The following is a 14078-nucleotide window of genomic DNA, read 5'->3' as shown; positions in this document are numbered from 1 at the left end:
TCTGTCCTGTCTATATTAGGTTATATCAATAAATTTTGGAATTGTTGGACCAGTAGGTTCTCCATATCTTCCTTTTGAGTGAGGCGATTTCCTTCCTGGTCCGCTAGGGAGAAGATCCTATTATGCTGACACTGTTGAATCATCTCTTTGTGAAAAAAATCTAGTGTTCATTTCCCCCTCTCTTAGCCACCGAATTCTTAGTTTTTGTTTCCACAAGATCTCTTCCTGCTACCTCCTTTCCTCCAATCTATTTAGCAGTTGTCCTTCTTCCTCCATTAGAGTTTTAGTTCTTCCATCATTTATTATTTGTTGTTGCACCTTTCTCATATTTTCCTGTAGCAGTTCCTGTTCCTGTTGGATATTACCAAACTCTTCCTTGTTCCATTTTTTATTTTGTCTTTAAGTTCTTTAAGATCGAGTTGGAATGTGCGCATTAGGTTTCTTCCTTCTTTCTCACTTTCTCTCCACCATTCCTTCATTTTTCCAAGAAAGGTAGGATCTCTTAAGCAAAATGCTTCAGACTTGAAGGGTCTCTTGGTTTTCCCTTGTTTCATATCCACTTTCAGTCTAATCAACCAATGGTCCGAACCCATGCATGGCAAGGTGGATGCCTCGTAGTATACATCTCTGCTGATCAGTTGCCAAGAATATGTTTAGGCGAGACACTATTTGCCTATTTTGTCCTCTTCTATTGTTCCACGTGTACATTCCATTGATTGTTGGGATATAAACCAATTGTAGCTCTTCTTGGATGTCCCTAAATTGTTCCATTTCATGTTCCTCCCTTCTAATCCCTCCTTTTTTTCTCCTTCAAAGTTATTATCAGATTAAAGTCCCCTACAATCAACCAAAGCTTTTCATCATGCATTTGGTTTAGGGGCCTTATGTTTTGTATGAATTTTTCCTTTTCTATTGGAATATGTGGTCCATAGACTACTAGGGCATGAACCATTCATTGGTCCCTATGTTTCAGAAATGACCTGTGAGGATTCGTTGCATCCCTATCCAATAATATGATTTTACCTCAGCTTGGTTCCACATTATTGCTATGCCTCCTACACTTCCTTTCGCATCCATTGATACTACCTCATACCTTGGTTTCATCTTCCTTAGAATCTCTTCTAGTTTTTCTCCTGTTATCTTTGTTTCTTGGAGAATCATTATTTGAGGCTTTTCTTTTTTCAATCGATCCATTAAATATCTTTGTTTTCCCTAGCTATTTAGGCCTCTTATTTTCCAAGATATTACTATCACTGGGTAGCTTTATTAAGTTGTTGGTAGACCGATGATAAAGGTACCACCCTGCAAGTGTTTACCAACATCTCTCCCATTATCTGGATCGATTCCTGTAAATTTGTCCTTCCTATTTTCTTTCCTCCTTTTGTTCTATTTTGAAATTCTTGGGGGTTTTCTTGGTCCATACCTAGTTGCTCTGCAATCTCTACTTGTATTTGTCCTTGGTTGGCCTTAAATTATTCGAAGCTCTCCTTATACAGTTTCTTTTGGTCCTCTGGGATAAATCTTTCGTCTAGGTGCCTCCATTCATTTAACAATTTCTTTAAAACTTCCTCTTCCATGCTTAGCTCCTCCCCCTTACTTGGGTCAATTTCCATTGTAGTGGTTTCCATCCATGCCTGTTCATATTTATCTGTGAGATCTATTTGAGCTTTCCTCTTTGGCGTTGTTTTTGCATGACTTGAACTACTTTCTTTTCCTTTTTCCTAGTAATCCATGAGTTGGGTTTCAATTTTTGTTTCTTCTTCCTCTTGCAGTACCTCATATCTCTTTTTACTACTCAAATGAGTTTGGTTGTATTTTTCTGGGTTTTGGGGTCCTTTTGATGGCCTTCTCTTGTTATTCACCTCTAGGAACCCCTCATTTCCTTCCCGTGGGGATTTCAGTTGTTTTTCTTTTAGCTTCGTGCCTTCTTGGTTCAATGGGATTCTTTGAATAAGTGGCCATATTCATGGCACATTCGACATCAGAACGGGATATGCTCATAGTCCATGGTCTATTGCCAGATATCTTCATGGTAGTCTAGCTCTACTAATTCAGTGATGGGTTATGCTATATTCATATGCACGCAGATTCTAGCATAGGAAGTATAGTGGCCTCTTTTTGTGGTTTCAACTATTTTAACAAATTTTCTTGTTCCTAATTCCTTCCAATATTTCCAGGTCCCAGAAGTCCATTGGGAGTCCAAAGAGTCATACCAAGACTCGGGCTGCTAGAAATTTCTCTTTATCGATGTTGTAACATTCTTCCCAATATCGCATGAACATCCCTGCATTATAATGAAAATAGGGTCCATTTTCAAATACTCTTTCCTTATCTTGCAGGTTTGAGAAGATTACTGTGAATAATCCTCTGGCTCCCAAATTGAGTTCGATATGGCGTTTGGGTTGCCATTTCCGTTGTATCCACTTGATCAGATCCTTCTCTGTCGGCCATACACCTATCAACTTGTAGATCATCGCATGGTCCTTCATGAAGCTGCAATATGTTTCCAGTTTGTTCATCGGGATTACAAATCTGGGTTTCTTTGTTGCACATGGCAGACACTGCCCTTTACTTCTTGCCTACCATTGCGCTTCGAGGACTAGGCCATTTGTCAGATTAGCCGTTTCTTGGGAACTTGACTAGTTTTCTGTTTTCCTGCTTGATTCTCCCACCGATGCGTCTGGTATGAGGGGATCCCCCCCCCCACCCCTTCTGTCATCACATTATATCTAACAATTTTCTATCTGTCGTTCATGTTGTAGTTGTCAGAGAATGCAGGTTTCAGACCTTAGGGTTTGGACATTCCAATGGCATAGAGATCCTCGGGTTGTAGAGAGTTTGAAGCTACATTAATGTTGAGTTAGACATTTATTATTATTATTGTTGTTTTAATGTTAAAATAAATGAAAACTTTGCCTCACACAATTTTTTTTTCTAACCAAAACTAATGTGAAATGCAATGCAATGGTTGCTAGCTAAAATGGTATCTTCCCTTTGAGAGGGACTATAAAATAGTAACACATTATGTTATATTACTGAACATTCTAAACTCAAAAAATTGTAAGATGTGGCCTTAATTTTCAAAAGATGATAAAGATGAGTAAAAACTTTTTGTGTGTGTTATATTTGTCCATGTTTTTGGTAGAAAACTATTATTGTTTTTCAATTAGTTATAAGTTAATTTATTTAATAAATATAGTCTCAATAAAGTGGAAAATATTATTATTTGTTTTTTCATTTTTAATTGATTGAAAAATATAGATGTGATATTTTATTTAACAATCTCCTTACAACAAGATCTAACAATAATTTTTTATATAGTTTTGTAAGGGTCTCTAAAAAATTGTTATTAGATTTCTTTTACTGAATTATCTCCCTTAATTTTGTGTCGATGCTTGGGTAAATTTATGAATGGAATATTTCCTAGAAATGAGAAGGAGTATTCTCTATGATCCAACGCACTCTTTAATCCTTGATTTATTTTACAACATGGTGATGTGGTCAACATGGGGCCTTAATGGGACATTTTTGTTTCTCAAGTGAAATTTATTAGGGAATGAAAATGATTTTTTGATGAGATTGCAAATATATTGTTGGTGAATGGATGAAAATGAGGTTGTGAAGAACCAAAGGAGACAAGGGGTGGGGGGCGAGGGGGGAGGGAGGAGGGAGTATTGTTGTGCATGTATTTTTATTCGAAAGACATGGTATGGATGATGCATTTCACCATTGATCATAGGAGGAGTAGCTTGTGACTTTGGAGGATCCCTTCATGTTATCATGATCAAATAGGAATCTTATGCCTTTTGAGGAGCCCTTCACCTTGCCATGATCAAAGTGGTACCATAGTATTTAGTCATAGGGTTTTTGGATTAAATTTAATGTTGGTTCCCAGTCTTAAATAAATCAAAGCAAGTTTAATTTTGATCATTGTTTAGGGTGAGTGTACTAGATGTAGATTAGTTATCATGAGGAAATTATAGGCCATTTTTTTTTCATAGGTGAAGATATCAGTGGAAGAGAAAGGATTTATGATGTGCTTATAGAGAGAATTGATTAATGGATGAAAAATAGGCCATGGATATCCTAAGGCAAGTGGAAGCTAGATTTTGGTGGGGTGCATGTAGTGTTGTGCAATTGGGGTTAGCAAGGGATGTTAGAAAGAATAAATAATAAAACTTAATATAAGGAAGGAAAATGTTTAAAGAGGAATTTTCCCTTTTTAACCATTAAAAATATATGATGTATGTTATATTTGGAAGAAGAGTGTAGTTATATGTGTGTGTACCGTTTCATTTATTTAAATATTATATTTTTTTAGTTTATAGGGAAAATTAAGATATTTTTTATATTTCAAGGTTGTTTGACAATAAGGCTCAAAATTTTTACAACAATATACTTAATATGACCTTAATGAAATATATTCAGAAATTAAACCCAATTTAAAAGAATAAAAAAAATCCTAATCCTCCCAACCATCAAAATGAATTCAATTAACAATATAGCATATTATATAAAAGTAATACATATAAATTTATATACATAATATGATAATTGTGAATGCCACTTTATAATTATATATTCTAGAAACATATATGATTTTTTTTTTAAATATATTTATATCCATAGCACTTATATTTTTATAAAATTATTTTATTCAATATATACAAGATGGTAATGGACTCTAGCTATTTAGGAAATTGATATATCCCTACAAAATGGTTGTGGTATATTTGAGGGCATCACTTAATATTTAGCTCTCTCCCATACTATAAAGACAATGACCACTCCCACAAACCTAATCCCTATTCCTATTCCCAATGTCATCAATGACATATTTTCATCTACATAACTTAGCCAAATCTCTTTTACATTATTAGCAACAAAATTATCACCTTTCTTAGGTAGTCTTTCATTTTCATTGCATGAATCTAAAGGAAAACCCCATAAACACTTATTCTTTTGAAATGAATTTGCATTGAAAGTGAAAAAACATGTCCATATATAAATCAGAGATCTCTTCAAAAAGGGTGTACTCAAGTTGCTAATTGCTAGGTCCAATTGGTCCAAACTAGATATCTTGCTAAAAGTTGTAGGTATTTTCCCTTCCAATTGATTTTGAGATAAATTACACAAACTCAAGTGGTTTATACTTCACATGCACATGGGAATTTCTCTTGTAATATTATTACAAAACAAATCAAATATAGTGTATCTAGACCATATATATGATAGATTGTGGATAAATATATTTTCATGACAATTTCTAATTCTGTAGATCCTCCATATTCATATGATGCCTCTTGAAATGCAGAGAGTATCTCAATATGCATTGGTATTCATCCAATAAAATTTGTTGTTGAGTAAATACAACACATTCAAGTTCCTAAGATTTGTGATGTGTTGAGGAATCCATCCATGCAAAATATTATAACCAAGCACTAACAATCTTAAGTTTTGAAGAAATGTGAAATATGGAGGAAGCTCACCTTGTCAATCTTTTCTTCCTTAAATCCATTATCCCAAGCTAAATACACTCAACCAAAGATATGGGTGATGTCCCAAAATTCCCAAAAAAGTTATTAGAATAAACGAAGAAAATTACTATAAAACTGCAATTAACAATGCCATTAGGAATGATTCCTTTCAAGCTATTTTCAAATAATTTAATACAAAAGTAAAACCAAACCATGATGCTCTACTTCCAAAAATAATATTATTATATATTTTTAATACATTAAGAGCTTTTAACCTATCTATAGTTACACTAAAGGTGTTTTTAAGGGGAGGGTTCACTCAGTGATTTCGTTGTCTATCAATATCCAATTAGAGTAAGACAAGTATTGATTTTTTTCACTCGATTGATTGTTGTCTCCATATTTTTCCATCCGTATCCTACCTTGGACCTTTTTACCTGTGATTGGCATATTCCTCTACATCAATGTAGTCGTACTTTTGCTCACGCTACTTTGTTTCTTACATGTTTACGACTGAACTCACCCTTCACATACTATAACAACTTCAAGTTTCCTTTTCCTACATGATAAATTACTCAATCAAACATAGTTGCAAATTGACATGGCTTCTCTCTGGGTGGCTTTTAGTTTTACGAATTCTTATTTTGAAAATTTAGGAGGTTTTTTCTTAATGTTTGGGAAATTGAGATTTATGAATTATAAGTAGAGTGTAGATATCGTATGCAGTTATAGCATTAACTTCCCTGATTTTTTTTTTTTGACAAGATCGGTTGCTATATATTGATTGAAAAAAGTAATAAGGCATGAAGCCATACATAGGTTGCTTCGAGAGCACTACAAATCCAAGGAGAGAGCATGAGGTTCCTATCCTTGAATTGGTTTCTGTAACTTCTGACTATAAAACATCTATTGCTACTATAAATCCGGATATACTGATGGCACCAAAACTTGCATTTACAACACATAGTTAATCAATGTCAATACGACTGATATTTCTCGCTGTGGAGTCCTCTGGGCGCTGATCTGCTTCCATTGGCTTTGCGCTTGAAGATGTTGATTTTTCTTTCTGCTTTGCTTCCATGATTTCCCTTAGGATTGTCAGCGATTCCTCAGCGTGAATGCATCTATTGTTGAGTCCGTTGAACTGCTCATGAAGTGAATGAACCCGGTGGAGAAACAGGTTCATTTCTGTGCGGTATTTGGCGTGAAGACTTCTGAACTGCTCATCAAATTTGGCTTCCAGGCTCCGAATCTGTTCAGCGTGCCTGGCTTCCATATTTCGCACTTGATCTTCCAGTATTCTTTGTTGAGCTCTGACCTCTTCGAATTCGGCCTGAAGGTCGCGGCAGTGAAAGCATTGCTCAGAACGAGCCATCACTATTTGGGCTTGGGTTCTATGAGGGTCAAATCCACTGAGATGGTCAGCTGACTCCTCCTTGCTGCGGGAGAAGAAAAAGAGGGGCCGGATGATGAAGCGAGGGGTTGAAAGAAGAGAGCTGGAGGTTAGTGAAAATAAACAGAAGGGTTTCGAGCTTACAGTTCTCGCTTTCTGGATGAGAGCAGGGATATAAAAGGAGGTCTGGTTGATAGCGCTCAAGATTGAAGGGGAAAAACTTGAAGTTAGAGAGGATGAGCCAGAGAGGGGCGAACTTAAGGGGCAAGAAGGAAGGATGGGGGACGGCCAGCAAAGGTTCAGAGTATAGAGCAGAGACTGTTGAAAGAAAGGCGCTATAGCTCTCAGCTTCCCACTGAAGCTAGCCCTGAAAAAAACCACGATATAGATTAGAGGATAGATAAACAAAGCAAGAAGAATCGATACCAGCGATGGAGTTCGTCTTCGAGTCTGGACAAGAGCGCCTTCTTCGTTCCAGCGAGGCTGCTCTTGTTCATAGCAGTGTATGACAAATATTTGCCTTCCTGTGCCCGTATTTATGGATCGGGACCAACAGTAGCCTGAATACATAACAGAGATCGGATCCTCTGCATTATTGTGATATTTTCCTATATCTCTATGACGATTCGCTGGAGCAGTGAAACCGTTCTTCCGTCCATCGCTGAGATGATTATTTTCCCTCGGGATGTCAGCTATTCTTTGGATCAAGACCTGAATGAGACTGTTTGTGCACTTCATACTCTCAATCGACTGTCCTGAGTCTGTTGTAACCATGCCCGTCACACGCTTGCTGGATTTACGCGCCTGGGCAATGTCAGGATCGACCTGCTTCATGGCAGAGGCTGGAAAAATTCTCTATGACTATGCCTCAATGCACCTTCCGGTTGTCCAACTGCATTATTTGCATGTTTATCCGCTTCCCCATTGTGTGTGCGGAGGATGTGACAAAATCGGATTTTTTCAAAGTATTCGGTGAGGAGATTGATGCGTTGGATATGTTGCTGAAGATTACTGTTTGGGGATCTCCTGTAATGGTTCATGAAGCCAATGATTATTGAGGAGTCTCCTAGGACAAGAGCTTTTCTAATTCCCATGCTTTTTAATTGCAACAATCCTTGATACAGAGCAAGAGCCTCTGCATTATTATTTGTTTTTTCTCCTAAACTCCATTCATAGTTGCAGATTTCTTCTCCTAATTCATCAATGATAACACCTCCTGCGCCTGCTGGTCCTGGGTTGGACTTTGAGGCGCCATCAAAGAATAAGGTTGAGCAGTTGTTACTCAGAATCCACCTTTTGAACTCCTGGGTTGGTAGTCTAATTTCCCAATCCTTGGTCTTATGTTGATGCTGCCTATAATTTCTCCGAATACTCTGTTGTTGACCTGAGCGACCTAGAATATGCTTGATCAAGAGCCTCTCCTCAACTGAATAGTCTGTTGCTTTAATTGTTCCTGAGTATTTGACTGCCATCGTCTCCTGCGCCAAGAGGTGAGCACTGCTACATGTCTTCCAAACATTGCCCTCTTTGTTTTGAAATATTTTCTTGTTTCTTGTGAGCCATATTTTCCAAAGAAGGTTGTGGGGAATGATATCCCATGTTCTTTTGACTATCTTGCTCCGTTTATCTTTCCAAGGGCAATTCCTTATCCAATCTTGGATTGTCTCTGCAATGTTTTGCTGAGGTTGCCATGTTATATTGCCCAAGTTGGCCATAATGGTCCAGCATTTCTTCGCGAAGATGCAGTCAAGAAATAAATGGTGGATGGTTTCCTCCTTGGAGCAGCAGTTAGGACAGATTGAGGGTCCATGTACCCCTCTCTTTCTAAGGTTTTCCGAAGTGAGGATTCTGCCCTTTAACAGCAGCCAAATGAAAAATTTGACCTTGGGGATGGCCTCAGACTTCCATATTATTCTCCATTGATTCCAGACCGAGGTCTGATAAGTATTGTTGCATATGAATTGATAGCCAGATTTAATGGTGTAACATGAGCCCGTGGGGTCCCATCTAAACCCATCTACTGCTCCTTTTTTTATGGGGGCTCTGTTTTGAAGATTTTTATGGAGGGCTTGGTAGCTTGAATCCAAGTGTGGGGGAATAACTGGAAAATCCCAGCTAGTCCAAGCACCATTCTCAGCATCCCATTTTGAAATTTGGTCCATCCTCTGAATGCCTTTGCTGTTAAGATAGAGGATGAAGGGAATGGCTTCTTCAACAGTGTTTAGGGGTTGGTAACCCATGATTTTATCAGTGGCATAATTTATACTGCTCCCTTCCCCCAGAATCTTTGAGGTATTTTGAATGAGAATGGGGATTGCTTTCTTACAGAGATGCCAGATTTTGGTGGAGTCTCTGTTGGGAATATCAGATTCAAGAAGTCTTTGTCTATTGTCCGAGAGGTATTTGCATTCAATGACCTGTTTCCACCAGGCTTTTGGTTCATTAATTAGTCTCCAAGCCATTTTAATCCCAAAAGCGAGATTTAGAATTTTAGGAGCTCTGATTCCCAACCCACCTCTGTCTGGAGATTGTATTACACTTTTCCAATTGACCAAATTGTATCTATTTTTTTCTTTTTTCCCTCCTTGCCATAAAAAATTGCGGAGAGCGACTTCCAGCTTATAGTGGAAAGAAGCAGGAGCTTGGTAAAGAGTGAATCGGTATAAAGGTAAGGAGGAAATACCTGATTTGAGCAAAATTAATCTGCCAGCTGGGTTAAGCCATTGAGTTCCCCATTGCTGAACCTTCCTTTTGACTTTGTCGATTATTTCATTCCAAGTGGTGGCTTTAAGAGAGCCCAAGGTGACCGGCATCCCAAGGTAGGTAAAGTGGTCCCAGGTTGCTTTGAAGGCTACTCCAAAAATGTTAGCAATACTGTGGGCTGTTTGATTGGAAATGTTCCATCCATAGATGCAACTTTTTTGAAAGTTGACTTCTCCTCCTGAGCACGCCATAAATTGATCGAGGAGGCTTTTGAAGCGCCTTGCTATAGTAGTGGATGCCCCACCAATAAGCAGAGTGTCATCAGCAAATTGTGAATGATTGATATTTTTCACTCCGTTCCCAAACTTGATACCAGAGATGAGACCAACTCTTCTGTTGTGATCGAGGATGCTGCTGAAGGATTCAGCCATCAAGATGAATAGATAGGGGGAAAGAGGACATCCTTGCCTTAGCCCTCTTGAGGATTGGAAAGCTTCACAAGGGCGGCCGTTTATGAGAGGCGAGATCCAGGGTCCAGAGATGCAAGCAGCAATGGTGCTAATGAAGTCAAAATTAAAGCCCATTTTCCTCAAGACAGCGAACAAGAAGGAGTGTCTTACTCGATCGAAAGCGTTGGCTAAGTCAAGCTTAAGAACGAAGCCTTTCTCTTGCCTAGAAGTGCTGGAATGGATAGCTTCTTGAACCAAGGTGATGGAATCATGAATTTGCCTATTGGACATGAAGCCTCCCTGATTTTCAGATATAAGGGAAGGGAGTAGAGGCTGGAGCCTGGCTGCTATAATTTTTGCAAAGATCTTATAAGAAGTGTTACACAAAGAAATAGGTCTAAATCTGGAGAAGGAAGTGGGCCGGGTTTCCTTAGGAATGAGGGCGAGAAAAGTTGAATTTGTGAAGCCCCCCATTTTCTTTTTCCTTTGGATTCCTTTCATCATTTTAACAAGATCTTTTTTTATCAAGTGCCAATGATCTCTGTAAAAATTTATAGAGAAACCGTCTGGACCTGGGGACTTGTCAGGCTGTAAAGTCCAGATGGCTTTTCTTATCTCTTCCTCTGTTATTTCACTGTTTAACCTCTCATTCTCCTTAGCAGAGATTTTCCCCGGAAGGTACTTAAGGAAAGCCGAGTAGTCCGTGGCTCCTTGATTTTCAGTGAGAAGGCAATTATAATGGTGGAAGGCAGCTCTTTTAATAGATTCATGGTCATTATGCTGGCTGCCTTGACTATCAGTAATAGTGGTAACATTGTTTCTCGTTTTTTTTGCTGTGGCCTGCTTATGGAAATATGCCGTATTTTTATCACCTTCCTTTAACCATAATTCTCTTGACTTGAGCCTCCATTTGATCTCTTCCGCTCTCTTTATTTGAGTTAGCTGTCCCTGAACCTCCCATTCCTTACTCTTCAGCTGATTAGTGAATCCATGATCTTCTATTTGTTTGTGGATCTCTTCCAATTTCTGCTGCATTTTTTCCTTTATTTTTTCTGGCTCTTGGTAGCTGGCTTTTGCCCAATCCTTGAGTGCCTTCCTTGTGTTTCGAAGTTTTGTTTCCCAAATATGATTTGGGGAACCTTCGACGTGTTTCTTCCATGTTTCTTCTATGATAGCCTCTGCCTCAGCGCTATCTCTCCACAAGGGATTGTACCTGAACGGAATTGGTCCCAAATGAGCGTGGGAGTCCAACGTCAATAGAATGGGGAAGTGATCTGAGGCTGTGGCGCTGAGAATTTTGGTGTGGCCTGCAGCAAAGGACGAAAGAAGGGAAACATTGATCAGTATTCTGTCCAACCTTTCCATAATGTTGCCTGGCCCCACTCTTCTATTGTTCCAAGTATATTTCCTATTTTTTGGTATGATATCCATCAGTTCATGCTCAGCCATTATCATTTCCAGCTGCCTTCTGTAGGGATCGGGGTTGAAGGTGCCCCCCCTTTTCTCATTCGCATGAAGAATTAAATTGAGGTCTCCAGCAAGAATAACATTTGAATTCTGCTCCTTGTCTATTTCTTCCTTCAATTCCTTCCAGCATTGTTCCTTTTCCCGGAAATGGTTGGGAATATAGACATTGTAAATGATTAAGTCACAACTCTCTTCCTTGTTGACAAGGTTGGTCCTGATCCAGTTTTGGTTGAGGACAGAGGATTTGCAATCCCACTGCTGCTTATTCCACATAGTTGTGATTCCTCCAGAGGCTCCTCTGGAATTGCTACTGGCCCCTGAGAAAGTTTTTTGGGCTTCTATGATTATTTGCATTTCGCTCTGACTTTGCTTGGTTTCTTGAATCAGAACAATTTCGGGTCTTTCTGTTTGAAGAAGATCTCGTAGGGCAGCTGATTTAGAGGGGTGCCCCATACCCCTGCTGTTCCAGGATAAAAGCTTCATCATGAGGCATTCGAGCGAGGAGGTGCTCGCCTCTCAAGTTCTTTACCTGCTGTGTCTTTCTCTTGTGAACCTGTAATAAAAGAATCCATAGGAGTTTGGATCCCTAGAGCTATGTCCTTTTGCGTGCTTTCTTCCCGATGCTGCTTGGCTGACTTTCTGCCTGGTCCAGGTTTCTTGTGGATATCACCGGATGCTCCAAAGTCCTTGGAGGAACTTCTAGTAGTTCTGATGGGGGGAGGTCCAATGACGGGCTGAGATGGGGTCGAAGAAATCAAGGGGGGCTCAATCCGATTCAAGGATGGTTGATCAGGCTGAGGATCATCATAGGATTCCTTCGATTTGTTTCTTGTTAAGATCCTTTCCACTGAGTGAGGAGGGGAAGCTTGGAGGGGGGAAGAGGGGGAGATGCTGGGGCCTTTGGGGGAAGGAGGGGGAGATGGGAGATCCTCTGAAGCAAGGGATCCAAAGGGGTTGGAGGATGAGGGGATGACAGAGGGGAAGGGAGGGGTTCCGGAGTGAGGCACCTCAGGCTCAGGGGGAGGGTTTGACTTCTTCTTTTTCCTTACTATTTCCCATGCTTCCTCAGGGGTTTCAGAAATATTATTGACTTCTGGTTTAGATTTAGAGCACCTATTGGCAAAATGACCGTACTCATGACATACCTTACACTTGAAGGGGAGTTGCTCGTAGTCCACCTGTTGAATATGCGTCCACTGGTCCACTCTGAGCTTGACTGCCTCTGGTAGACCTTTGCCCAAGTCTACCTCCACACAGATCCTCGCACATGCATGCATATTTTCTTTTGGCTCTGATCTATCCACATATTTATCTATTGCATTTCGAATTGCTCGAACAGATTCATCGGCCCAGCAGTGAAGCGGAAGATGCGGAAGGCGAACCCAAACAGGAACTGCGTTGGGTACATCCATTTCAGGGTCGAAGTCCGGGGTCCAACGATTGAGATAAAGGCCTCTAGTGTCCATGAAGTATGGCCCATTCCTGAAAATTAGATTGCGATCCTCCACTGTTTCGAAGAGGAAGGTGAAGAAGCCTCTTCCACAAAACCTTATCGCAATTTTCCCCTGGACCATGGCGTTCCAGTTTCTTTCCACCCAACGTTGAACAGTTCGAGGGGAGGGCCATAGCCCCGTGAACTGTCCAACCAGGCCGCGTTCAGCCAAGGCTACAGCAGATCTCCTTGGAAGAGATGGGGGAAGAGGGATTTCCGGAATTTCATCAAGCTTTTTGATAAATTTTGAGGCAGTAGGTCGGATCCTTTCAGAGATATTCTCTGGGATGAGAGAAGCAAAGGCTTTCTCAAGATCGATCTGATCAGGAGCGGGAGGATCCATCGAGCCTGGGACGCTCAACGGGCGGCAAGGAAAGGGAAGGAGGGGCAGGAGGCCCGGGAGAACAAGAAATGCAGCAGAGGGCTACCCTCAGGGGCAGCACGAACAGCCAGAGACGGGGCAGGAGGCCCAGGAAGCAGGAAGGAAAAGCACAGCTGGGGAGGCCCGCAGCGGGGGCTGCAAGCCCGGCAGCAGGGCTGCCAAGCTTGGGCGAAGGCGATCAGGGCGTCCAGGGGCGGGAGAGCTCCATTCTCCAGCGCGCGCTCATTCAGTTTGGTTCCATCCATTAACTTCCCTGATTTGAAGTTGAAGTCATGGTTGTATTTACAAATAATTCATATATTGATATGTTACAGTGTCATGTTTGTAATTGAAAATAATTTATAAAGTTATTTGTTACAATCACCGAAGCCTCCTGATCATGGATTTTCCTACTAAACTTATGTGATTTGAGAAAAAAAGAGTGACCACTTGTATTTGTTTTATGAAAATAGTAAATTTTGTAGTATATTATTTCTAAGAGTCTTTCTAATTAAAAGGAATGCAAATTATTTTTTTAAGAATTTTAATTTTTAAATAGTCTACATTTTTTTAAGTCCAGAGGGAAGATTAAAGCTATTTAGGTTTTCCAACTCTAAACAAAAGGTTAATCGAACAAATAACCAAAATTTCCCTCATTTTGGAATCTCGAAAAGCGGATTTTATCAATCAATTTAATTTAAAATAAAATGTATTTATTTATTTTAAACATTAATAA

General features: G+C 39.8%; 1 protein-coding gene across 1 annotated transcript; it reads right to left on the bottom strand.

Annotated features, from left to right (window-relative positions):
- Nucleotides 1–7700: 7700 nt before the first annotated feature.
- On the bottom strand, nt 7701–13324 carry LOC149194347 (uncharacterized). The gene is made up of 3 exons (XM_089407642.1): nt 12019–13324; nt 8973–11806; nt 7701–8348 (listed from the first exon to the last, which is right to left on the bottom strand). The coding sequence occupies exons 1-3, from the start codon at nt 13322–13324 to the stop codon at nt 7701–7703; spliced, it is 4788 nt and encodes a 1595-aa protein (XP_089263768.1).
- Nucleotides 13325–14078: the final 754 nt, after the last annotated feature.

Source organism: Pinus tabuliformis, chromosome 2_2, assembly GCF_031772625.1.
Source record: "Pinus tabuliformis cultivar Carrire ecotype Pingquan chromosome 2_2, CPIR1, whole genome shotgun sequence".
NCBI lineage: Eukaryota > Viridiplantae > Streptophyta > Pinopsida > Pinales > Pinaceae > Pinus > Pinus tabuliformis.
The sequence above is the reverse complement of the archived record's forward strand: the minus strand, read 5'-3'. Positions and strand labels throughout refer to the sequence as shown.